At 43.3% G+C, this 26,240-nt stretch overlaps 1 protein-coding gene across 10 annotated transcripts in view; it reads right to left on the bottom strand.

Annotated features, from left to right (window-relative positions):
• LOC137378861 (PH domain leucine-rich repeat-containing protein phosphatase 2-like) overlaps positions 1-26,240 on the bottom strand; it is a 228,918-nt gene that overhangs the window by 101,071 nt on the left and 101,607 nt on the right. For all 10 annotated transcript variants that reach the window (XM_068049311.1, XM_068049312.1, XM_068049313.1 and 7 more), the window contains 3 exons: positions 22,107-22,297; positions 12,168-12,293; positions 3,476-3,624 (listed from right to left, as the gene is read on the bottom strand). In XM_068049311.1, coding sequence (XP_067905412.1) covers positions 3,476-3,624; positions 12,168-12,293; positions 22,107-22,297 — 466 coding nt within the window. The remainder of the gene's footprint in view (positions 1-3,475; positions 3,625-12,167; positions 12,294-22,106; positions 22,298-26,240) is intronic.

The following is a 26,240-nucleotide window of genomic DNA, read 5'->3' as shown; positions in this document are numbered from 1 at the left end:
TAATTTTCTTGTTAAATTATGTAATTTATAATGCCTATTATAGTTATAGAAGCAAGTGCTCAGATCAGTAGAGAACCTAAGATAGCAGACAAAAGGATTTCCCAAGAATAATTGGAATAATTTTGCTGATCATGCTGGATTTCTTGTCATGTGGCTGACATTTTACGAAGGATTGACACCCAAAACATCAGGAGCTGGATTTTACCAGCCCCTCGAAGCCATGGGTCGTGGCAGAGAGGCCCGTAAAATGCTAGCGGGAGCATTCTGCCACAAACCACGACGCCCTGCCGGATATTAGTGGCGGCAGCGAGACCTTGCTGTGGCCCCCACCGCCGCTTAGTGCAGGGGCCTTTATTAAAATATTCAAATGAGGGTAATGACCTTGCAAATTAACTTAGCTGCCGCCACTGGCCGTCCCACATTGATTTTACGGCCACTGGCCGCAACTCCATACGGAGTTCCAAAGCGCGACATTTGTGGGGAGGGGGAGCACTAAAATGATCAGGGTGGGAGAGGGGGGAGCGGGGAAAACTATTCCTATTGGTTGTGGGGATGTTGGGAAGGGGTTGAGGGTCAAAGATGCTGAAGTTCAGGGTGTAAAGTTCTGAATTTCAAAAAATGTTTTTTTGGGGAGATAGGTCAATTTATGTATTGAGTACTCAGTGGGGATTCAAAGTTAAATTGAACATACATTGAAATATTTATCAAACTGACACTTTTAAATATGAAGGACTTGAAGATCTTTAGAAAGATGCCAGACCTCATTGCCGGGGACGTGGCGGCAGCCCCCTCTACATCATCGGGGGTGGCCATTCTGTCCCCTCCATTTAAATGAGCCCCTGCACGTAATATCAAGGGGGCTCTGCGGCGGCCGCAGAGTGCGGGCAGGCCGTAAACCTCAAAGTGCGCCGCCACAATATGTAGCGCGCGAATAAAATTCAGCCCTAGCTCTCTTTTTATCTCTACAGATGCTGCCTGACCAGCTTATCGTTTCCAGGAATTTCTGTTTTTCTTTTATTTCCAGCATCTACAGTATTTTGATTTTTGTACAAACTAAAGGTAACTACACAAACTCAACATGGTTCCACAGTGATTCCAACATCAAACTCTCAATTACGATGATAGGAAGACAAAAATACAACCCGACCTACAAAATATTTAGCTGTAGAAAATTGTGCCAAACAATTAGACTATAGGTTTCTTACACACCTCCCAAAAGCACTGTATTTGTTACTTTCCAAAAGCACTTCTTTTCCATCTTGGTTCTCAGTTTTAAAGACATTTCTTTGGGGATTTTAGCAGGCTCAAAAGGCTCCTATAATGTACATTGTTCTTCACATTATATCTATATGTACCGTGAATTATGTGTGGACTAGGCATGTGGGTTCAATTTTTTGTTAAGTATCAAAAATGCTTACATTTTTAGAAGTTATTGCACAGGAAAATGTGTATATTTTAAAAGGGACAGTGATACTTTAAAAAGTAAACAGTATTATGATGTCTTTATAATATTCAAATTCTCCAAGATAACGACAATTTCGACCACTTATTTTCTGCTTGAATTTGCTTATTTTTGCTCCCACCATTGGATTACGTGTTAACCTTCAGCTGGGAAGGTGCAGCAGTTTAGTTCACATATTAAAATTACACCACCATTGGCTGGGCTTCATCAGTTCTTTCCCTTTCTCTTCTCTTTCTACTCCTCCCTAAAAGTGGAATATGTCAAGAGCGGGAGAGAAATGGGGAACAACCATCTTTTGAACTCTTCATTCCTCTGACTCTGGATTCTTGTGCATTCTTTGTCCTTTCACATCAACATTGGTGGTGGAGTCTTCAGCTGTCTGGATCCCACGTTCTCTAGGATTCAACCCAGAACCCCTCTGCCTCTCCACCTTGCTACTCCCTTCAAAAATTATTCAAACTCCATCTCTGATCAAGCTTTTGGTTACCCATGATAATTTCTCCCTTCCTAGCTTGGGATCCATTTTCCATACACCTATCTGTGAATTGTCTCAGGATTTGATTTTTAATGTTAAAGGTGCTGCACAAATACAAGTCAGTGATGACTGTTAAATGGTTGATTTTGCCTGGCTTCTACTATTCATTATAGTACAATTAATGGAAGATGACAGTCCTATGTTGAAGATTACCACTAGAGAAATCTGCACATAGCTTTAGCATGATAGAATTGTTCACCAATAGGTCAGAAATATGCCATAGGCGTATTACCCCTTGAACTTTGTTATTAAAAAAATTAAAATTCTTCTCCATGCCTCTCGACAGTGCACATTGTGATAATACACATGTTCGAACACATGGGGTCCAGGGTGAGCTAGCAAATTGGATACAAAATTGACTTGGTGATAGGAGGCAGAGGGTGGCAGTGGAGGGTTGTTTTTCAGATTGGAGGCCGGTGACCAGTGGTGTGCCGCAGGGCTCGGTGCTGGGCCCTCTGTTGTTTGTCATATATATTAATGACTTGGATGTGAATGTAAGGGGCATGATTAGTAAGTTTGCAGAACACACCAAAATTAGCGGCATAGTGGGCAATGAAGAAGGTTGTCTAAGGTTACAACAGGATATAGATCAATTGGGAAAGTGGGCAAGGGAGTGGTAAATGGAATTTAACGCAGGTAAGTGTGAAGTGATGCATTTTGCATGAAGTTAAACCAGGGCAGGACATATACAGTGAATGGCAGGACCCTGGAGAGTGTTGTTGAGCAGAGAGACCTTGGGGTGCAAGTACATAGTTCCCTGAAAGTGGCAACACAGGTAGACAGGGTGGTGAAGAAGGCGTATGGCATGCTTGCCTTCATCGGCCGAGGCACTGAGATTGAGTACAAGAGTTGGGACGTCATGTTATAGTTGTACATAACGTTGGTTAGGCCGCATTTGGAGTACTGTGTGCAGTTCTGGTCGCCGCACTACAGGAAAGATGTGATTAAGCTAGAGAGGGTGCAGAAAAGATTCACAAGGATGTTGCCTGGTTTGGAGGGCTTGAGTTATAAAGAGAGATTGGAATGGCTGGGTCTGTTTTCCCTGGAGCGAAGGAGGCTGAGAGGGGACATGATATAGGTATATAAAATTATGAGAGGCATAGATAGGGTGGATAGCCAGAGCCTGTTTCCCATGGTAGGGGTGACTAAAACTAGAGGGCATAGATTTAAGGTGAGAGGAAGGAGGTTTAAAGGGGATCAAAGGGGTAAATTGTTCACAAAAGAATAGTGGGTATCTGGAATGAGCCGCCTGAGGAGGTGGTGGAGGCAGGAACAGTAGCAACATTTAAGAGGCATCTGGACAGGTACTTGAATGAGCAAGGCATAGAGGGATATGGAATTAATGCAGGCAGGTGGGATTAGTATAGATAGGCAGTATGGTCAGCATGGACGCGGTGGGCCAAAGGGCCTGTTTCTATGCTGTACGACTATAACTGAAGACTGTATATGGGGCAACTGAAAAAAAAAGTTTCAAATACCTGTTAAGGATGCAGAGTCCAGCATCAGCCTGCATAAAATTATGCCGTAGATTAAGATGTGTGATATCTTGACTGAAAAAGAGATACTCAGGAAGTTCCTCAAGGCTGTAACATGACAGATCGACTGTACCAATTCGCTGAGAGACAACCTGCAAATAAACCAATCGTTAGTTAGTTTGTGCCAGTTACTGTAGAAGGCTAGCAGCAACTGAAATAGGAAATTGTATTGAACACCTTTTTATATTTTATTAACTGTGATCTAAAAATCTCACAGTAACAGTTTTAATATGGCTTAAATTTAAAAAGATCGCATACAAAGGCAAAATGGAGAAAACTGTATACTCTGATTCAATATGTAGTTACTGGCATTTTGGCTTTAACATCCTGTAATATCTGGTCTAAGTTATACTTCTCTATCCCACCCACCCTTCTAAAACCTGACAGATCCATAGGCACAATGAGCCCTCTGGTATGTTGCCCAAGTGCCCATTCTTCTTGTGTAGGCCAAGTGACAGAAGGTCATTCAACTGAAAAGCATTATAGCAAAGCCCATTTCTGTCTTCATCAAACATCCACAAACATAATTTCAACATGGCTTTAAAGAATAGGAACTCTAGTTTTTAGACATTCAGACATTCATTTATGAGTTTCAGCAGTCAACAGTCTCCAACATAACAGCCTTTATTTTCACTGCTTTCTTCCCTCAGCACCGAGCGATTTCTCATCCTCGGTGATGTCAATCTCTATCTCAACTCATCATGTTCCCTCTCCTGAATTCACTGCCCTTTTATCCTCCCTAAATCTTTCCCTGTATGTAAACTCTGCAATCCATATTCACAGCTACCCCCTCGACCTTGCCATCTCACGTGGTCTTGCCAGTCCCATCGTATCAATTACTGATAAGGCCACCTCTGATCACTTCCTTGGATCACTCTCCACCCACATCCCCCTTCCAAGCCCAACCATACTTCATTCTGTATCCATCCCTGGGAAAAAAAAACTATCCCCCTATTCACTTACAACTGCACTTTCAAAATCTCAACTATCAAGCTTTGGCCCTCCGTTCGCCATAACATTGCTGCAGCTACTAATCTGCTCAACTGCACCCTCGCCTCCACCTTTGATGCCCTAGTCACCAACAAAAAGATCAGTCTCTCACCCTGGCTATTCCCCCTGGTATGGCCCTCATCTCCACTCCCTTAAGTCCAAGGAACGCAGATTTGAAAGGTGGTTTAGCCATCCACCACCAGCTCTGGCTGCAACACTTAATACACGTTCGGGTACTGCTATTATCTGCTACTATTCCAGGGATGAAAAGATAACTGCTGGCTTCTTTTCTCTACTGCAAACCATCTTCTTAAACCCCTTTCCCCTCCAGCTTCACCTCCATCAATGGGCTGCAGCCAGTGGGGGTCCCGACAAGTGTCCAAAAGGCGAGGGGAACCCTGCCTCAGCCATTTGGGGGATCCCTGGCTGCATTTCACGGCACTCAGGCAATTAACTGCTTGTCGCCGGGGCATCATCCCTTTAAGGATGGGGATCCCGCCTTCAAGAGCTGCAGCCAATTAGGGGGCCGGCAGCTCAACAGTCCCAGCAGTGCCACCGGGAGTGATGGCCACTGCTGGAATGGCAGCAGTCACTTGAAGGAAGAGCCGCCAAGGAGCCTGAACTGCAGTTAAGTGAGGGCCGGCTCACCGGGGCTGCTCAGGCGAGCTCTAGCATGGGGGCGGAGGTGGGCTCCTGAGGGCAAGGGGGTGGGGGATGCCACAGGGGCAGTCTTTGCTGCCAGCGTCACTCCATGGGCCATAGATTACCCACGGAGGAGCTCCACTCCAACCCCCGGCCCACATAGAGGCTGCCTTGAGTAACTGGGCGGCCTCCTTGCGTGGCGGCGGCAAGCCTGCCACTGGTATTTTACCAGCGGAAGCGGGAACAGGCCCTTAAGTGGCCCAGGACTAAATTCAAAGACGTCCGGAAGGTGCTGGGCACTCCAATTCCCCGCCTTCCCATGCAATTTTATGGGTCCCCCACCTCCATTCCTGTCCCTTGGGGGCCCATAATATTTAGCCCAATAAGTGCAAGGAATTCACAGACTTCTTTCTCACTAAGATCGAGACCTTCCAATCAGTTGCCTCTGCCGTGTCTGTCCCTTCCACTAGCTCAGCTGGCCAAACTTCCTATAATGCTCCCCTCTGCCCTAGCCCTGAACTTGCATCTTTCTCTAGTTTCTCTCCCATCTCCCCTCATGCCCCATCTAAGCACATCTAGATCCAACTCCTGTTCTCTCAATCCAATTCCCACTAAACCGCTAATTACCCAACTTCCCCTCCTGGTCCCCATGTTAGCTGATATTGTAAACCGTTCTCTCACGTCAGGTGTTGTCCGTCTTCTATAAATCTGCCATCACCCCCTCACCTCAAAAAAGCAATCCTTGACTCTACCGCCCTTGCAAACTACCGTGTCATCTCCAACCTCCCTTTCCTCTCCAAAGTCCTTGAACATGTTGGTGCCTGCCAAATCCGTTCCCATCATTCTCAAAACTCCCTGTCTGAATTCCTCCAAACAGATTTCCGCCCCTACCACAGTACTGAAGCAGCTCTCAAAGTCACAAATGTCATCCTATGTGACTGTGACAAAAGTACATTTTCCCTCCTTGTCCTTCTCGACCTGTCCGCAGCCTTTGACATGGTTGACCGGACCATCCTCCTCCTTTAATGCCTTTCCACCATCATCCAGCTGGGTGGGACTACTCTCACCTGGTTCCATTCTTATTTATCTAATGGCTGCAAAGGTTTCTCGTCCTGCTCCCGCACCATTAGCTCTGGCGTCCACCAAGGATCTATTTCTTCTTTTCTTATCTACATGCTGCTCCTCAGCATCATCCAAAAGCACAGCGTTAGTTTTCGCATATATGCTGACTCCATTCAGCTCTAACCCATCACCACTTCTCTTGACTCCTCTACTGTTGCTAAATTATCAGACTGCTTATCCAACAATCAGTACTGGATAAGCAGAAATTTCCTCTGATTAAATATTGGAAAGACTGAAACCATTGTTTTTGATCCCTGCTCGAAACCAGCTACTGATTTCATTCCTTTCACTGTGAACAGTCATGGTTAAGCCAGTCTGTTCACAACCTTGATATCACATTTGACTGCAAGATGAGCTTCCGACATCACATTTGTGCCATCACTAAGACCGCCTATTTCTACTTCCACAACATTGCCCCATCTCAGCTCATCTGCTGCTGAAACCCTCATTCATGCCTTTGTTACCTCTAGACTGGACTATTCCAACGCACTCCTGGCTGGTCTCCCACATTCTGCTCTCTGTAAACTTGAGGTCATCCAAAACTCTGTTGCTCATGTCTTAGCTCACACCAAGGTTTCTGCCTTTGCATCCATCTGAACATGTGTAAATTTACTTCTAAAATTTGAGGCACAGTAGGACCCAAAGTCACTATTTCTGATGTTTTATGGTGATTTTTGGGATCTTTTCTTCAAAATTACATCTTACTGAGACCAGTGCTTTGTTTAAAATGCCCTGTTCTCTTACTGTGCTCTCCTGTTCTCACTCAATTTCAACCTTCACGTAAACACTTTCATCCATGCTCATGACCAAAACTGTGGTTAAAATGTAAAGCTCAACTCTAATTCTAGAAGTGAACTCCTTATGAGACTATTGAGACATTTCTCTATTTCCTACATCTGCCATCACTGATTTTACAAGGCTGGCAATTAGGAACAGCTTTATAATGTAGGTCATACCCACTAAGAAATAGATTGAGATTGCCCAAATTCATTTCACACGTGACTCTCGCAGCTAGCAGATAGAGGAAACTTTCTGCTCATTAGTGTGGTTTGGATGTGAGCCCAAGTCCTAGAGGTGAAAGGCTAGCATTTTAACCTACCACCCCACCAGATATCTTAAATGAACTTGGACAACTTAGTAAAGAATACAGCAATGAAAATTTTTCATAAATTAAGTGAATAATTGTAGAAATTAAAAAAAGGTGTATAATCCAGAATTAAATAGGGCCTGCAGTACTATGTGCCTATTTTTCAATCCACATTCTAAGGTCTGGAGCTTCACAATGTCAGCCATAATGTGTTTAGATAAACAGAGAAGCAAGCATTTTTGTATAAATATGAATTTAAGCAAACAAAATTTATTAGAGCTTTTAAAGGCCTGTCAGCTTCATCTGAAAAGTCACTTAAATCTTTAAAATGAGGTTATTTTATGAATCTAATATATAACTTCAGCATTACTTCAACTACAAACTTTTGCTCATTATTGTACAAAACTTGTAAAATAAATTACTAATAAATTCATCTGTAGAAGCTGCTCTCTTGATGCATTGGATTCTATCCAAAGTCAGTGAGTTTAAATAGCTTTACTTCGAATAATTCAAATTTTTAAAAATTAATTCCTGACTGCATGAGGTTTAATTCCTAAAGGTTTTTGCCCCACCTCACCAAATCAATTTCCCTAACAGGCTTGAACTGACATTTTAACATTAACATTGGAAATAAAAACACAACTGAATATTATTTTGTGACAGTCCACTGAAATTTACTATTTCAGACACCACAACCCATACTGCCTGAACAATGCATTTCAACCTGAACCACTGTAAACAGCAAAATTCATTCAATTACCTACGATGCATTGTCTTTTTCATTGTGTGGACATTATCCAGCTTCAAAATATAAATGCATAGGGAAACATCCAAACAGACAATCATCCATAGAGTGAAAATCATTAGATGATTGTCCTTTTAGGAGTTTGCATCTTTTTAAACAGTAAAAAGGAGTATGTGGTCTCACACAGCATTACACACATACATAGACCCACCAGTTCCGATGAAAGGTCACTGAAACATTAACTCTGCTTCTCTCTCCATAGATGCTGCCAGATCTGCTGAGTATTTCCAGCATTTCTTGTATTTATTACATAGACCCACCACTTATTTTGGGCAGAAACAGTTGGATACCAATATTTTATTGGAAAGTAAGCCAATTGCTAATTTTAGATTAGTGCCAATGCTTGGCTACATGAATAATAGTGAAATTTTTTGAACCTACTTTACATGGTTAAACTTTGAAACATGGTGCAGATTCACTCACCTCTTGTGACAAATTGTTTTCTAGTCACCCTGCTCAAGTGTTAGTAAACCTAAAACTATTTCTGGGCAAAGGTAGCAAATGTAATTTCCAGCTTGGGGATTACATTGTTTTAGAACAAGCTATTTTAGGGAGAGTGACTACAAAACATTGCACTGATTTTTAACTTTTTGCCGAATAACTTCACCAACAAATCTATATCAATTTCAGATGCCATTCTGGAAAGTGTTGGTAGCAGAGCAACAAGGTATGCACAACAAAGGAATATCAAACAAACATATTTAATAAATAGCTCATGTTCCAAGTTGGACAGAAAAGAGGAGTAAAGAGGGTGACTCCTCTGTTCATAGAGAAAGTATTTTCAAATAAGGAAATACCCATTGGTAATTTGACATTCTTTCTCTAGCCAACCTTTCTTTTTGATTCATTTACGGGATGTGGACATCACTGGCAAGGCCAGCATTTATTGCCCATTCCTAACTGCCCTTGAGAAGATGGTAGTGAGCCACCTTCTTGAACCACTGCATTCCTGTGGTGAAGCTATTCCCACAGACTGTTCGGTAGGGAGTTCCAAAGTTTTCATCCACTGACCACGAATGAACGCCGATAGATTTCCAAATCAGGATTGAGAGACTTGGAGGGGAACTTGCAGATGCCTTCTGCCCTCGTCCTTCTTAATGGTAGAGGTCACGGGTCTGGAAGGTGCTGTCAAAGATGCCTTGGTGAGTTGCTGCAGTGCATCTGGTAGATGGTACATACTCTAGCCACTGTGCCCCGGTGGTGGAGGGAGTGAATGTTTAAGGTGCTGTATAGGATGTCAATTGAGCTTCCTCAGCAATGTTGGAGCTGTACTCATCCAGGCAAGTGGAGAGTACTTCATCACACTCCTGACTTGTGCCTTGCAAATGGTGGACAGGCTTTGGGGAATCAGATAAGTCAGTTGCTGCAGAATACCCAGCCTCTGACCTGCTCTTGAAGCCACAATATTTATCTGGTTGGTCTAATTAAGTTTCGAGGCAATGGTAACCCCCAGGATGTTGATGGGGATTTGGCGATGGTAATGTCATTGAATGTCAAGGGGAGGTGGTTAGACTCTCTCTTGTTGGAGATTGTCATAGCTTAGCACTTGTGTGGCACCAATGTTACTTGCCACTTACCAGACCAAGTCTGAATGTTGTCCAGATCTTGCTGCATGGGGACACCAACTGCTTCATTAACTGAGGAGTTGCGAATAGAACGGCACACTGCGTAATCATCAGTTAACGTCTCACCCTGCCCATATGATGGAGGGATGGTCATTGATGATGTAGCTGAAGGTAGTTGGGCATAGAACACAACCCTGAGGAATTGCTGCTGCAATATCCTAGGGCTGAGATGATAGGAACATAGGAACAGGAGTAGGCCATTTAGCCCTTCGAGCCTCTTCTGCCACTGAAAGCGATTATGGCTGATCTGCAATCTAATTCTATATACCTGCCTTCACCCTTACTTTCGGTCTCCTGCTGCTCAGCCAGTTTCCTAACCAGGTCAATAATTTGTCTTCAATTCTTCAACTTTAGCTAACAATCTATTAAGGGGGACTTTAGCAAATGTCCACAGGCATTCCTCTGTCCACTATTCGAGGCACCTCTTCAAAAAATTAAATCTGGTTCAGGCATGACCTACCCTTTACAAATCCATGCTGGCTTTGTCTGATCAAGTGAAAATTTTCAAGGTGCTCAGTCACCCTATCCTTAATTGTAGACTCTAGCAATTTCCCGACAACAGATATTAGGTCAACTGGTCTATAATTCCTCAGTTTCCCTATGTCACCTCCAACAATCACAACTGTCTTCCTCTGTGCTAACCATGACTCCAGCCAGTGGTGAGTTTTCCCCCGATTCCTACTGAATTCAATTTTACTAGGGAAATTTTACTAGATGCCAGACTCGGTCAAATGCTGCCTTGATGTCAAGGACAGTCAGATTCAACTCTGGAATTCAGCTCTTTTGGCCACGTTTGGACCAATGAGGTCTAGAACTGAGTGGTCCTGGCAGAACCCAAATTGAGCATCCGTGAGCACGTTATTGGTGAGCAGATGCCACCCAATATCACTGTCAATTACCTTGCTGATGAATGAGAGTACAATGACAGAGCTGTAATTGGCCAGATTGGACATACCTTCCACAAGCAAAATCATCCTGTTAGAACAGTTCAACAACTAAAGATGGGTAAACACTAACTTAATCTGGATTCAAAATTGGAAGGACTGACTAATGAGTTGGAATAAAAAAAGCGAAGAATAATAGTTTATGGAAGCATCAATATTACTTCATGTAACTGCCTGACAGAAAGAAAAACTGTTTTTATATTGAGTTTCGTGAGGTACCAGGGCTGTCGGCTTCTAACATCCAGCCACTAATCAACCCAAGGCAGCATCAAATTCATCTTGCCTGAAGGCAAGATACTAGGGCTTCCCAGCCACCATCCTTAGCAAATTCAACCAGAGTTAGCAGTTGCTACTGATACAAAAGTCAGAAATCCTGGTAGAGACTATGCTGGTCCAGGAGATGGCCATTGTTCTGCTGGAATAGATCACCACCATGTTTCAGAGTTGCACCATGTAAAATAGTCAAAAATTGCAGAGCACTGGCAATAGGTTTATCCAAGTTGTTGTTACCAAATGAATTGTCTGAATTAGTAATTATCTTGGGTTCAGTCTAAACCGAAAGGCAAGCCCTGAGAAGCAAAATTATATTTCTGCTTCATAGAAAAAGATGAAGGCAGATAGAATTCTTCAGAATGGTTTCAGAGTGTCCCAAGTACCAAGAATTAATCAGTCTAAATCAAACAAATTGTAGAATTCACTGACAGTGGTGGTGTAGTAATGTCACTGACCAAATAACCCAGAGGCCCACGTTAATGCTCTGGGAACACGGGTTCAAATCCCACCACAGCAGCTGATGGACTTTAAATTCAATTAATTAATAAAAATCTGGAAGTGAAAGCTAATGTCAGTAATGGTGCCATGAAACGATCATCGACCGTCGTAAAAACCCATCTGGTTCACTAATGTCGTTTGGGGAAGGAAATATGCTGTCCTTACCTGGTCTGGCCTACATGTGATTCCAGACCCTCAGCAATGTGGTTGACTCTTAACTGCCCTCTGAAATGACCTAGTAAGATACTCAGTTGTCAAGAGCAATTAGGGATGGGCCTTGCCAGCGACGCCCACATCCCATGAAAGAATAAAAAAACTCAATTAAGAAATTTAAAAAGTGAGTATTGTAAAAGCATTCAAAGTCAGAAAGTTAAGTTATATTGATTGTTTAAATAGTAATTCATTGTAATTATTTCCCCATTCATTCAACCACCAAATTCCAGAATTGTGATGGACATAAAATTGGGCTTTAACTTATTACAATGGGAATATATGCTTTTCTGAGTGACAGAACAAGTTTATGACAGGAAACATCATTCCTATGGTTAACAAAACTTGTTTTTTGATATCACTATCAGAACAGCATGCATCATTTCCTATTACATATATAACATAGTATAAGCTGTTGTCATAATACAGTACAATTCACCTTGGATGCCTGTCTGAGCCACCGAAGATATTCTGGGTATGAATCAAAGGTGACATAGTATGTCTGTCCCTGTTGTCCAGCAGAGCTGAACATGAGGCAGTACTGTCGTCTCTTTACTTCTTCCACCTAGACAAATATAAAAAAAAAAATTAAATTTCACTATTTTCATGGAAAAACACAATAACAAAATAATTTTTTTGATCTAGTACATGATCTTTAACCCATCAGTTCTCTAAAACAGCCTGAAAATAAAAATACATCCAGCAAAGATGATTGATAAAGGAAGGGCAGTGGATGTTGTCTATATGGACTTCAGTAAAGCCTTTGACAAGGTCCCTCATGGCAGACTGGTACAAAAGGTGAAGTCACACGGGATCAGAGGTGAGCTGGCAAGATGGATACAGAAGTGGCTCGGTCATAGAAGACAGAGGGCAACAGTGGAAGGGTGCTTTTCTGAATGGAGGGATGTGACCAGTGCTGTTCCGCAGGGATCAGTGCTGGGACCTTTGCTGTTTGTAGTATATATAAATGAATTGGAGGAAAATGTAGCTGGTCTGATTAGTAAGTTTGCGGACGACACAAAGGTTGGTGGAGTTGCGGATAGTGATGAGGATTGTCAGAGGATACAACAGGATATAGATCGGTTGGAGACTTGGGCGGAGAAATGGCAGATGGAGTTTAATCTGGACAAATGTGAGATAATGCATTTTGGAAGATCTAATACAGGTGGGAAGTATACAGTAAATGGCAGAACCCTTAGGAATATTGACAGGCAGAGAGATCTGGGCGTACAGGTCCACAGGTCACTGAAAGTGGCAACTCAGGTGGATAAGGTAGTCAAGAAGGCATATGGCATGCTTGCCTTCATCGGTCGGGGCATAGAGTATAAAAATAGGCAAGTCATGCTGCAGCTGTACAGAACTTTAGTTAGGCCACACTTAGAATATTGCATGCAATTCTGGTCGCCACACTACCAGAAGGACGTCGAGGCTTTGGAGAGGGTACAGAAGAGGTTTACCAGGATGTTGCCTGGTCTGGAAGGCATTAGCTATGAGGAGAGGTTGGATAAACTCGGATTGTTTTCACTGGAACGACGGAGGTGGAGGAGCGACATGATAGAGGTTTACAAAGTTATGAGCAGCATGGACAGAGTGGATAGTCAGAAGCTTTTTCCCAGGGTGGAAGAGTCAGTTACTAGGGGACATACGTTTAAGGTGCGAGGGGCAAAGTTTAGAGGGGATGTGTGAGGCAAGGTCTTTACACAGAGGGTGGCGAGTGCCTGGAACTTGCAGCCGGGGGAGGTGATGGAAGCAGGTACGATAGCGACGTTTAAGAGGCATCTTGACAAATACATGAATAGGATGGGAATAGAGGGATACGGTCCCCGGAAGTGCAGAAGGTTTTAGTTTAGACAGGCATCAAGATCGGCGCAGGCTTGGCCAAATGGCCTATTCCTACGCTGTACTGTTCTTTGTTCGAAGGCCAGGGAACAAAATTCTGTTTTCCTGGTCTGGATGGCTGAGCTACACATTAGTTTACTCAGCTGAGTAAACCGAATCGGGGAATCTACAGTGGATTTTTCCCCCCAAAAGTTACAGGCACAGTGTCTCTGAGCACAACCAACAACGGTCCTTGAATGGTGCAAATCACTTCTTTCCACAGAACCCTTAGATCAGCTTAATATGCATACATTTATACACAGATATTACCCTCACTCTCCATTCCTACCCCCCCTCCCTCCACTACCAGCACCTATCATCATGTTTCCTCCTTCATCCAGGAAAAGACACTGGCTAACAAATTACTGTCAAAATAATGGCAAGGCGAGTGGCACTTAAATTACTTATGCGCAAATGTCACAGCAACTTCAGGCAAGTGCAGATGCACAGCTAAATGTGGAAATCCAAAAATTGCTGTCCGAGAAACACTACTCCGATGATTGCTTCGTAATAACAACATCTCACTGTCTGGCTCACCATTGAAATGCATTGAGTGGAGTCAGGTTGCTGTACTTGCATGGTAGATGCAAACTAAACTCACCACAGAAAATTAGAGCTGGTCTGAAGTGATGCAGTGAGCCTATTTAAGAGCCATTTGGGGTCCATACATACTTGATTCGAAGTGTCTGCTGACAATGCAGAGTATGAGCCGACGTCATCAGTGCATCCGAGCATTTGCCGGTATGAATCCATGCACGCGCGTGCCGAAGGCACCTCATAAACGACGTCCACGCATTGCCTCAATCGTTGCTTTCTCTTCTCCACTCCCTCCCGCGATCGCTGCACCCGACTGCTCATTGTTTCCTCCCACCATTCTTTCCGGCTTCCAACTGCTCACCACTCCATCCCGCCATTCTCTCCCGCTCCTGACTGCTCGATGCTCAATCGCGCCTCGCTTGTCGGAGAAGCAGCGGGGGGAGGGGGGAAGACGAGCTGCAAGCAGTTGGGAGTGGCAGAGAATGGAAGCAATTGAGGATTGAGGCAGCGATCGCAGGAGGGAGCGGAGTACTGTTGGGGGTCATAGAGGCGGTGATTGCAGCCATTGAGGGGTGAGGGGGATGGGTTGAATTCGCTTTCTGTGTCAAATTAAGCAGCATCATCTTTATTACTGGCAGCTGCCTGACAGGTCGCAGACATTGACGTTTCAGTCGATGAGACTGCATTTGCACACGTCCCACCTAATGGTTGCGTTGTCAGCAAATACAGTCTATTTAATTAGCCCTGGATGAACTGTCAGAGATGCATTTAACAATGTGCTAGTTGTTAATTACTACCAATGACTTCTCTGCCATTGAAAATTAACTGTTTTCAGTGTGGAGTCTCATTCTTTCAGGCTTTAATTTTTGGATATTATAAAAACATAAAATTTAAAAACATTTCTTTTAAAACTTCCTTTCATCGCCTTGTTTATTTCACAGTCCTTCAGTCTGATTGGTTAACGAGATAAACAGCTGCTTGCCCAATTCACTCAAGTGCCTGGTTTCTCTTGCTGCAAGTTTTTCACTCTCACTGCGAGCACCTAACACTGCAAAATATTGTTGCGGTTAAAAAGGTCAAGTGAAAATCTAATTAATGGCAGACACTGTTAGATTCATTCTTACTGCATATTATGGCCCATTATGCAAGCAGACCAAACTGGTTGTCATCAACACAGAGTACAATGACCATTTAACAGGTGGTGAACAAGTGCGAGGTAGGATTGATCCTGTGTGTTGATGATTCTACCTACTGTTAACAAGGCAACTTATTGGAGTCATCGAGTCGTACAGCATAGAAACAGGCCCTTCGGCCAACGCATCCATGCCGACCATAATGCCTATCTATACTAATCCCACCTGCCTGCATTAATTCCATATCCCTCTATGCCTTGCTCATTCAAGTACCTGTCCAGATGCCTCTTAAATGTCGCTACTGTTCCTGCCTCCACCACCTCCTCAGGCAGCTCATTCCAGATACCCACTATTCTTTGTGTGAACAATTTACCCCTTTGATCCCCTTTAAACCTCCATCCTCTCACCTTAAATCTATGCCCTCTAGTTTTAGTCACCCCTACCATGAGAAACAGACTCTGGCTATCCACCCTATCTATGCCTCTCATAATTTTATATACCTCTATCATGTCCCCTCTCAGCCTCCTTCGCTCCAGGGAAAACAGACCCAGCCTATCCAATCTCTCTTTCTAACTCAAGCCCTCCAAACCAGGCAACATCCTTGTGAATCTTTTGTGCACCCTCTCTAGCTTAATCACATCTTTCTTGTAGTGCAGCGACCAGAACTGCACACAGTACTCCAAATGCGGCCTAACCAACGTTATGTACAACTGTAACATGACGTCCCAACTCTTGTACTGAATGCCTCAGCCGATGAAGGCAAGCATGCCATATGCCTTCTTCACCACCCTGTCTACCTGTGTTGCCACTTTCAGGGAACTATGTACTTGCACCCCAAGGTCTCTCTGCTCAACAACACTCTCCAGGGTCCTGCCATTCACTGTATATGTCCTGCCCTGGTTTAACTTCATGCAAAATGCATCACTTCACACTTACCTGCGTTAAATTCCATTTACCACTCCCTTGCCCACTTTCCCAATTGATCTATATCCTGTTGTAACCTTAGACAACCTTCTTCATTGCCCACTATGCCGCTAATTTTGGTGTGTTCTGCAAACTTACTAATCATGCCCCTTACATTCACATCCAAGTCATTAATATATATGACAAACAACAGAGGGCCCAGCACCGAGCCCTGCGGCACACCACTGGTCACCAGCCTCCAATCTGAAAAACAACCCTCCACTGCCACCCTCTGCCTCCTATCACCAAGTCAATTTTGTATCCAATTTGCTAGCTCACCCTGGACCCCATGTGTTCGAACATGTGTATTATCACAATGTGCACTGTCGAGAGGCATGGAGAAGAATTTTAATTTTTTTAATAACAAAGTTCAACAAACTACGCCTATGGCATATTTCTGACCTATTGGTGAACAATTCTATCATGCTAAAGCTATGTGCAGATTTCTCTAGTGGTAATCTTCAACATCGGACTGTCATCTTCCATTAATTGTACTATAATGAATAGTAGAAGCCAGGCAAAATCAACCATTTAACAGTCATCACTGACTTGTATTTGTGCAGCACCTTTAACATTAAAAATCAAATCCTGAGACAATTCACAGATAGGTGTATGGAAAATGGATCCCAAGCTAGGAAGGGAGAAATTATCATGGGTAACCAAAAGCTTGATCAAAGAGATGGAGTTTGAATAATTTTTGAAGGGAGTAGCGAGGTGGAGAGGCTGAGGGGTTCTGGGTTGAATCCTAGAGAACGTGGGATCCAGACAGCTGAAGACTCCACCACCAATGTTGTGTGAAAGGACAAAGAATGCACAAGAATCCAGAGTCAGAAGAATGAAGAGTTCAAAAGATGTTGGGAAGGGAGGTAATTGCCGAAGTAGTATAGGGTGAGGCAATGGAAGAATTTCAAGACAAGGATTTTGAGTTGAATGCATTGGAAGCTGGGGAGCATAGGTGGGAACTAGCCAGATTATGTAGGACTGAATAGCAGCAGGACAAGATAGCAAAATTTTGGACAAAATGGAGGATAGAGATGAAAGGTTAGCAGGGAGTGTGTCAAGAGTCAGTCTTTAAGCCCAGAAGTTGACAAAGGCACATAAAAGGGTTTTCAGTGGTAGATGTGTTGAGGTAGGGGCAGTGACAAGCAATGTTGCAAAAAGGAAGCAGTCTTTGGGAAGAACAGGATATGGGTGACACGGTGAGAACAGCAAGATGGCAAACAGTCTGGATTGGCCCAACAGTGTCACCGAACAGCAAGGTGGAAACACTGATGAGAGAGAAGCTTGTGGTAGGGGCTTTACACTTCCCAATGTCGAACTGGAGGAAGATATAACTTCCCCAGGACTGCATGTTAGACAAGTAGGTTGAGGCAGTCAAGAAAAATACTGGCGAGGGAGAGCGAAATGCCATCAGCATATATGTGGAAACTAATGATGTAATCAAGGTGCAGCACAGAGATGAGAAAGAGGGTTTAAGGAGTTCAGACGTGACTTTGTGAGGACAAAAAGAGAAGCCACTGAGAGGGAAAGGCCTTGATTTATCTAGTGCCTTTCATGAGACTAAGATGGCTCAAAGTAATTTACAGTCAATTAAGTAACTGAAGTGTAGTTACTATTGTGATATAGGACATGCAGCAGACAATTTGAACACAGCAAGGTGCCACCAACAGCAATAAAATCATTGATCACATGTGGTGTGATTCAGGGACACTAGGAGAACTCTGTTGTTCTTGCTTGCATAGTGCTGTGGGTTGTCTTACGTTATTAGAAAGCAAGCACAGCCTTGGTTTAACATCTCATCTGAAAGAAAGCACCAGCCATGAGGGCACCCACTCAGCATTTCATTTGAGTGTCAGCCTAAATTAAGTGCTCAAGTCTTTGAAGTGAGACTTGAACTTCTGACTCCCAGCCTGAACCTAGGCTGACAAAAGTAAAGCCTCTACATTGTCTCAAATACTCCCAGGTTAGGTACAGCCCAAGTTGGATACAGAGTAAAGCTTCCATACTCAGTCCCAATAATATGCACTAATCTCAGTTGATTATGGAGTCATGATGGCACAGAAGGCGGCCATTTGGCCCAAGTATATGCCAGCTCTCTGTAGAGCAATCCAGTCAGTCCCATTCCCTCGCTCTACCCCTGTAACCGTGCAAGTTTATTTCCCTCAAGTGCCTATCCAATTTCCTTTTGAAATCACTGATCACCCTCAACCTCCTTTTCTCCAAGGAGAACAATCTCACCTTGTAGCTAAATTCCCTCATCCCTGGAACCGTTCCTGGTAAATCTCCTCCGCACCCTCACATCCTTCCTAAAGTGTGACCAGAACTGGACGCAATACTCTAGTTGTGGCCTAACCAGAGCTCTATATAGGTGCAGCATAACCTCCCTGTTATTGTACTCAATACCTCTATTTATGAAGTCCAAGATGCCACATGCTTTGCCAACTCCTCTCAAAATATGCCCCGCCACTTTCAAAGATCTATGCACATGAATCCTCAGCTCCCTCTGTCCCTGTATAGTCTATAGAACTGTTCTGTAAGTATATATTGCCTCTTCCTATCCCTTCTGCCAAGATACATCACCCCACACTTGTCATAGAGTCATTACAGCACAGGAGGCGGCCATTTGGCCCATGTACATGCGGACACTCTGTAGAGCAATCCAGTCAATCCCATTCCCCTGCTCTATTCCCGTAGCCCTGCAAGTTTATTTTCTTCAAATGCCCACCCGATTTCCTTTTGAAATCATTAAACATCTCCACTTCCAACACCCTTCTAGGCAGTGAGTTCCAGATTACCACTCGCTGTGTAAAAAAGTTCTTCCTCAACATCCCAGCTATATCGCTTGCCCAAAACCTTAAATCTGTGTCCCTTAGTCCTTGTATCATCAGCTAACTTAACAGCTTTTCTTTGTCTGCCTTATTTGTCTGTATTAAATTCCATCTGCCACTTGTCTGCCCATTCTGTTCGCCTATCTATGTCCTGTTGCAGTTGATTGGTATCTTCCTCACTGTTTGCCACACCTCCAAGTTTGGTATCATTGGCAAATTTTGAAATTTTACTCTGTATACCAATACCCAAGTCATATATATTATATATATAAAATATATCAAAAAATGCAGTGGTCCTAGCACTGACCCTTGGGGAACATCACCGCCTACCATCCACAGGTCTGAAAAACAACCATTTACCATGAATCACTGCTTTCTGTCAAACCTTTTATCCAAGCTGACACTGACCCTCTTATTCCATGACCTCAATTTTGTTAACCAGTCTTTTATGTGGTACTTTCTCAAAGGCTTTCTTAAAATCCATATAGACAACATCCACTGCATTCCCTTCATCAACCTTCTCTTTTACTTCATCAAAAAGTTTAATTAGATTAGTCAAACATGATCTGATTTTACGAATCTGTGCTGGCTCTCCTCAACTAACTCAAACCTTTCCAAATGCCTGTTAACTTTTACCTCGATCATGGTTTCTAACCCACCACTGATGTTAAACTGACTGGCCTATCGTTAATGGAAATGTCCTTACACCCTTCCTTGAACAAGGATATCACATTTGCCACTTTCCAACCCTCTGGCATCCCTCATATCTAGGGAAGACTGGAATATTATGGCTAACCCTTCCACTATCTCCACCCGCAGTTCCCTCAGCAACCTCGGATGCAAACCATCCAAACCAGGCAACTTATCCACTCCAAGCCAAACTTTCCAGCACATACTGCCCATCAATTTTCACCTCTACCATCTCTGTGTCCATCAATATTTTGTCAGAATCCTCTTCCTCAGTAAACACCAATACAAAGTACTCAAGTATTCCAGCCTTGCTCTGTGCCTCTAAGCTTACATCACCCTCTTTGTCCCCAAGAGGCCCCACCACACCTCTTACTATTTGCATGTCAGATGATGATTTTTGGATTACCTTTTATGTTAACATCCATTCTATTCTCATATTCCCTCTTTGCCAGTTTTATTTTCCTCTTCACTCTCCCTCTCAACTTATTGTATTTGGCCTGGTTCTCTCCTGAAGAGTTCACCTGACATGCATCATACACCCTTCTTTTTTGTTTCATCATATTCCCCTATCATACAAGGAGCCATGGCTTTGGTTCCCCTTCCTTTCCCTCTTGTTGGAATGTACCTAGCCTCTAACTGAAACATCTCTTCATTAAAGATCACCCATTGCTCCATTACAATTTTTTCTGACTAACTTTGGTTCCATTTTACCTTAGCTAGATACCCTCTCATTGCACTGAAGTTCTTCCTCTCCCAATTTAGAAGTTCTACTTTAGATTGTTCCTTGCTCTTCTCCATTACTAATCCAAACCTTATGATACAATGACCACTCCTACCCAAGTGCTCTCCCACCCCATTCCCCAGATCCAGCAATGCTTCCTTCCTAGTTGGACTGAAAACACGGAACACCCCAAAGACTCCTGCACTTCTTGCCTCTTCCTACTCTTACAGATGGCCACCCATCTTACTATCCTGAACTCTTAATGCCTGTGGGCTGGCCACCTTCTACAACATATGATCCAGGAAACACTCAGCCTCCCTGATGCTCCGTTGTGACTCTAGCTGCTCCTCAGGCTCAAAATCCCTGAGCTCGAGCTCGAGCAGCCCTTCCTACACATGTGGGCCCCCAAGACACATGAAGTGTCCTCAAATTCCCACATAGTTAGACTAAGTGGTAAACAAGCTACGTTACTGATCTGGATGAGAGACTGTTTGCCCTCTGATGAGAAGTTAGACAGAATCTGTGAAAATAGGAAGGAATCATACTAACTGAGGATCAGACATTCTATAAAGTCAAACTAAAACTGCCATGCTGAAGTATTGGGCTTCTGCCACTGGAGTTTAATATTGAACATTGGTGAAAGGTTTGGTGGAAGTATCCAATAAAGGAAGTGCAATGCACATGGCAAACGTGTAGCTGAAGTTACTAACTGCAGACTATTGCATGGGTGGGAGAGAAAGGATCAAGACTACAATGTAATCTTGGTTCTGTCTTATGCTAAAACCTGAAACCCAATATCTCTAAAACCCAATTTAAATGCAAACATTTTGATCATAACCTGCCTCATGTCACTCTATTATGGATATTTATTGAAGGCAGCAAATTAGAGCAAATAAATAGCCAGAGAACTAAATTAAGCAGCAGGCATCAAAATTATTTGCTGCAGTCAGTGGCTCTCCTGGGAGAATGGGGTGGAAGAAGGGGAAAGAGAATGAAGAAACAAAGGCACTCTTCTGGGATTCTTTGGTGAGAACTGTAGTTTTACAACATACTACATCAGAGGCGATACACTTATATTCAATGCCCGGGGTCAATATAAGTGTAGGTATTAATCCATTAATATATATAAATCCCAGTGCTAGTTTTTGTTCATTAGAGAAATGTGAACATACTGAAGTATGAAAAGTTTTAGCTGCACTGGAATATGTTGAAATCCCAACAATGATGCTCAAGCATCACTTACAAACTCTAAGATTGTTTTGAAGCCTTTAGTCCACTAAGCTGGTATCTAGCAACTGATTAATTAAACTCAATCTTAATTTGAATTTAGTTCTGCTGAGATCCATGATGTGAGCTTTTGGTGCTATGTTTTTAAAAGCTACTTGAGCATTCCAACTGTAACTTTGTTTAAAATCCATTATAAACTGTACAGTGTAGTTTATCAAACACCAGTTCTGCTGAAATATTATACATGCCATTCACAATCAATCGTACTATCATTTTTCATGCACCCTTGTGGAAAACTAAGCTTACCACAATGTAACTATTTGTAAACACCACACTAAGCCTGCCTGAAGACGTACAAACTTTACAACACTAGCTCCTTCAGAACAGACATGATTTCTCACCTTGCCTCCAGTGAGAGGAAGTACATGCATTTTCCCCATTTGGCACTCCTTCACTGAAGATACAATTAGGCAGGTACCACAGAGAATGACTTGACGTTCTGACCACTTGTGCAGCTGAGTTTTGCCTTTTCGAACACTAAACACACCAGAGAGAAGGATCCGATCTAGTTGTTCTATGCTGCTTGGCTTCCCTGAGGAGACAACAGAAAAACAATTCTGAGTACCGTATGGAATTATAAAGCTAGCAACCAAATAGAAAATCTAGCACATAGCCAAGTTAATAGCAAAATACTGATGAAAACCCTAATTAATGGCACATGGATCTCACCAACTCATTGAGATTAGATTTAATAACCTTTCTTAAAGAAATTAAGGTACAAATATTTTGTGAATTGTAGCACTACTAAAGAAATTTTTAAAAATTGAAAATCCTGGAAATATAAAATATAAAAAGAGCATATGCACTATTTGATGAATAGTTTATACTGAAAATATTAACCTTCTGTCTTTACAGACATTGAAACTACTTTGATGCATTAGTAGTATTCCCACAGAGTCAGGCAGTTGTGAATCAAACTGCACTGGAGTGCGTAAGCTTGGCTGACAAGACAGTGCAGTAAGGTTTGGGAAATCACACTCCAGATCAGGTAAGATCCATCGCTTGAATTACAGTGCTGTAGTGTAATTCTAATTTAACATCTTTAAAAACAGGCATTACAATAACCAATTCAGTACTGCAATGGCCCATGCCAGATTTCAGGCCACTGCTATTTTTTCTGGCTCCACAAAATAAATGCCCAACTTTGTTACCCTCTCCAGATCACAACCCAACTCGAGACTTGCGTCTGGGCATTGGCATGCGGCAAAAATCAGTAAGGTCCTGACAAGTGGGCAGCGTTGGTACGCCTGATTGGTGCCCGCAGCTTGCCAGATTTATTCTGATGAAGCCCAAGGATGAACTGACTTCAGTTTTGAGCCACTCTGTAGTGGTGCGCCTTTGTTGCTTGCCATTGGAAACATAGAAAATAGGAGCAGGAGTAGGCCATTCGGCCCTTCGAGCCTGCTCCGCTTTTCATTATGATCATGGCTGATCATCCAACTCAGTAACCCGCTCCCGCTTTCGCCCCATATCGTTTGATCCCTTTAAACCCAAGAGCTATATCTAACTCCTTCTTGAAAACATACAATATTTTGGCCTCAACTGCTTTCTGTGGTAGCGAATTCCACAGGTTCACCACTCTCTGGGTGAAGAAATTTCTCCTCATCTCAGTCCTGAATGGTTTACCCCATATCATTAGACTATGACCCCTGGTTCTCGACTCCCCCACCATCGGGAGCATCCTTCCTGCATCTACCCTGTCAAGTCCTGTTAGAATTTTATAGGTTTCTATGAGATCCCCTTCACTCTTCTGAACTCCATGAATATAATCCTAACCGACTCAATCTTTCCTCATACGTCGGTCCCACCATCCCAGGAATCAGTCTGGTAAACCTTCACTGCACTCTCTCTATAGCAAGAACATCCTTCCTCAGATAAGGATACCAAAATTGCACACAATATTCCAGGTGTGACCTCACCAAGGCCCTGTATAATTGCAACAAGACATCCCTGCTCCTGTACTCGAATCCTCTCGCTATGAAGGCCAACATACCATTTGCGTTTTTTTACCGCCTGTCGGACCTGCATGTGTACCTTGGAATCGTGCCTTATTTAGGATGCTAAGAAATTCAAGCTCCTTAGTGTTAATGTAAAGTAATTTTATTTCACACAGACTTTTAAGAAATTGTAGCATAAATGGACCCCAAAATGTTGTCATCACAATAGCTGGAGTGCTACAACAAACCTTTCAGAATTCAACTCAACACAGCAAATGTTTGCTTTTCGTAGGATAAGCGGAACATTCTTTGTTCCTTTTCTACTCGGGACCCTTCCCTCACCTCTTTTTCCAGTACATTTATGACTGTTCCAGTGCTAGTTCCTGCTCTCACCTGAACTGGAATTTTTTTTAAAGTCAACTTTGCTTCCAATTTTCACCCTTCCCTTGACTTCACATAGTCCATCTTCAACATTCCCTTCCTCGACACCTCTACCTCCATTTCGGGGATAGATTGTCTATCAAAATCTATTATAAACCCACTGAGTCCCACAGACACCTCAATTATACTTCCTTCCACCTCGCATCCTGCAAGGACTCTATGCTATTCTCCATCTCCTGTTCTGACAATGTCAAATTTAATACCAATGCTTCTGAATGTCTTTTTTAATTCATTCATGGGATGTGGGCATCGCTGGCTAGGCCGGCATTTATTACCCATCCTTAATTGCCCTTGAGAAGGTGGTAGTGAGCTGCCTTCTTGAACCGCTGCAGTCCATGTGAGGTAGGTACACCTACAGTGCTGTTAGGAAGGGAGTTTCAGGATTTTGACCCAGCGACAGTGAAGGAACGACGATATAGTTCCAAGTCAGGATGGTGTGTGACTTGGAGGGAACTTGCAGGTGGTGGTGTTCCCATGCATTTGCTGCCCTTGTCCTTCTAGTTGGCAGAGGTCGCGGGTTTGGAAGGTGCTGTTGAAGAAGCCTTGGTGCGTTGTGTCTTCCTCTTCCCTCAACTGAAGATTTCCTTCCACCACGGTTGACAGGGTCCTCAACCATGTCTGCTCTCAACCCTTCCCCAGTCTCCAAGACCAGGTTAGGGATCTCCTTGTCCTCACCTTCCACCCCACCATCCTCTACATTAAACCGACAATCCAGTGCAATTTCCACCACCTCCAGCATGATGCCACTGCCAAACATCACAATCCTGAAATTGCTTCATGACAACATGACTACAACTGTCTTGCATGGGAAATCTGAAGCAGACACTTTCAAAATCGGACTGGGGTCAAGCAAGGCTATGAGATTGCCCCCATACTATTCGTAATCTACCTGATGGTGGCTATTCACCTCAAAGATCAACTGCCCACCTGGTGTCAGTATTAAATACCGCCTAGATGGAAAGCTCTTTAACCTCGGTTGCCTCCATGCCAAATCTAAACTGACCATCAAAGGTGCACAAGCTACAGTTTGCGGATGAATGCAGTGTCGTTTGCCCACTCTGCACCAGATTTGCAAGCCACTCTCCATCTCTTCAATTCTGCATGCAAGAAACTCTGCCTGTCCTTGAATGTTGCCAAAACAAAACTCATATCAACCCACATATTCCACCTCCCATATATGTTGAAGGAGACACTTTGGAATATGTTGAACCTTGGCATTTACCGCTCTCAAAAGGCCACCCTTAATGAGGAGATCCAACACAGGATCAGCTACACCAGTTCAGCCTTCTACAAATTATGGCAACGAGTGTTTGACAATAAAGACATCTGCAAAATCAATATACAGAGCAGTCGTCATCACTGTTAAACTCCAGAAAGTTTGTTATGGAAGGATAATGCTGGAGCCTATCTTTAGTCAGTTTCACATTTATTGTAGAGAGTAAAAGGATTACAAACATGTAGCTCCTCACTCAAACCTTCCACCAGTCTCAGAAAGTGTCTGCTTATAAATGATCAACACCCCAATACCCTCCATCTGCATATAATCAAACAATTAACAGTCACCATGCTCCTGTACAGCAGCGAGACCTGGACTGTGCATCAGTGACACATAGGAGTGCTAGAGAAATTCCATCAGCAATGCCTCCGCCACATCCTCCGGATTCAATGGGAGGATCATCGAACAAACGCTAGTATCCTTTAAGTCAGATCCACAAGCATTCAGTTAAAACTCCTGCAAAATCAACTCCGATGGAGTGGCCACTGTGTTTGCATGGCTGAAAGTTTTCTCCCCTCCCAACTCTCAAATGGCCAGCGTTCCGGGGAGGACAAAGAAAATGCTTCAAAGACACTCTGATGCTCTCCTTGAAGCGCAGCTGCATTGACCTTAATGATGGGAGGAGCTTGTTATCAACAGCTCAGAATAGAGACAACTTGCCCACAAAGCTGCATCACGCTTCGAGTCCCAACACCTTAATATCGAAGCAGAGCAACAGCCGAGAAGGGAAGAAAAGGAGGCAAAATTCTGTACTCCGAATCCCACTACCTCGAGAGATGTCCTGCCCCAAGTGCTGGAAGATCTGTGGGTCAAAAATCAGC

Source organism: Heterodontus francisci, chromosome 17 (assembly GCF_036365525.1).
Source record: "Heterodontus francisci isolate sHetFra1 chromosome 17, sHetFra1.hap1, whole genome shotgun sequence".
Classification (NCBI taxonomy): domain Eukaryota; kingdom Metazoa; phylum Chordata; class Chondrichthyes; order Heterodontiformes; family Heterodontidae; genus Heterodontus; species Heterodontus francisci.
Note: the sequence above shows the minus strand (reverse complement) of the source record. Positions and strands in the feature narration are given on the sequence as shown.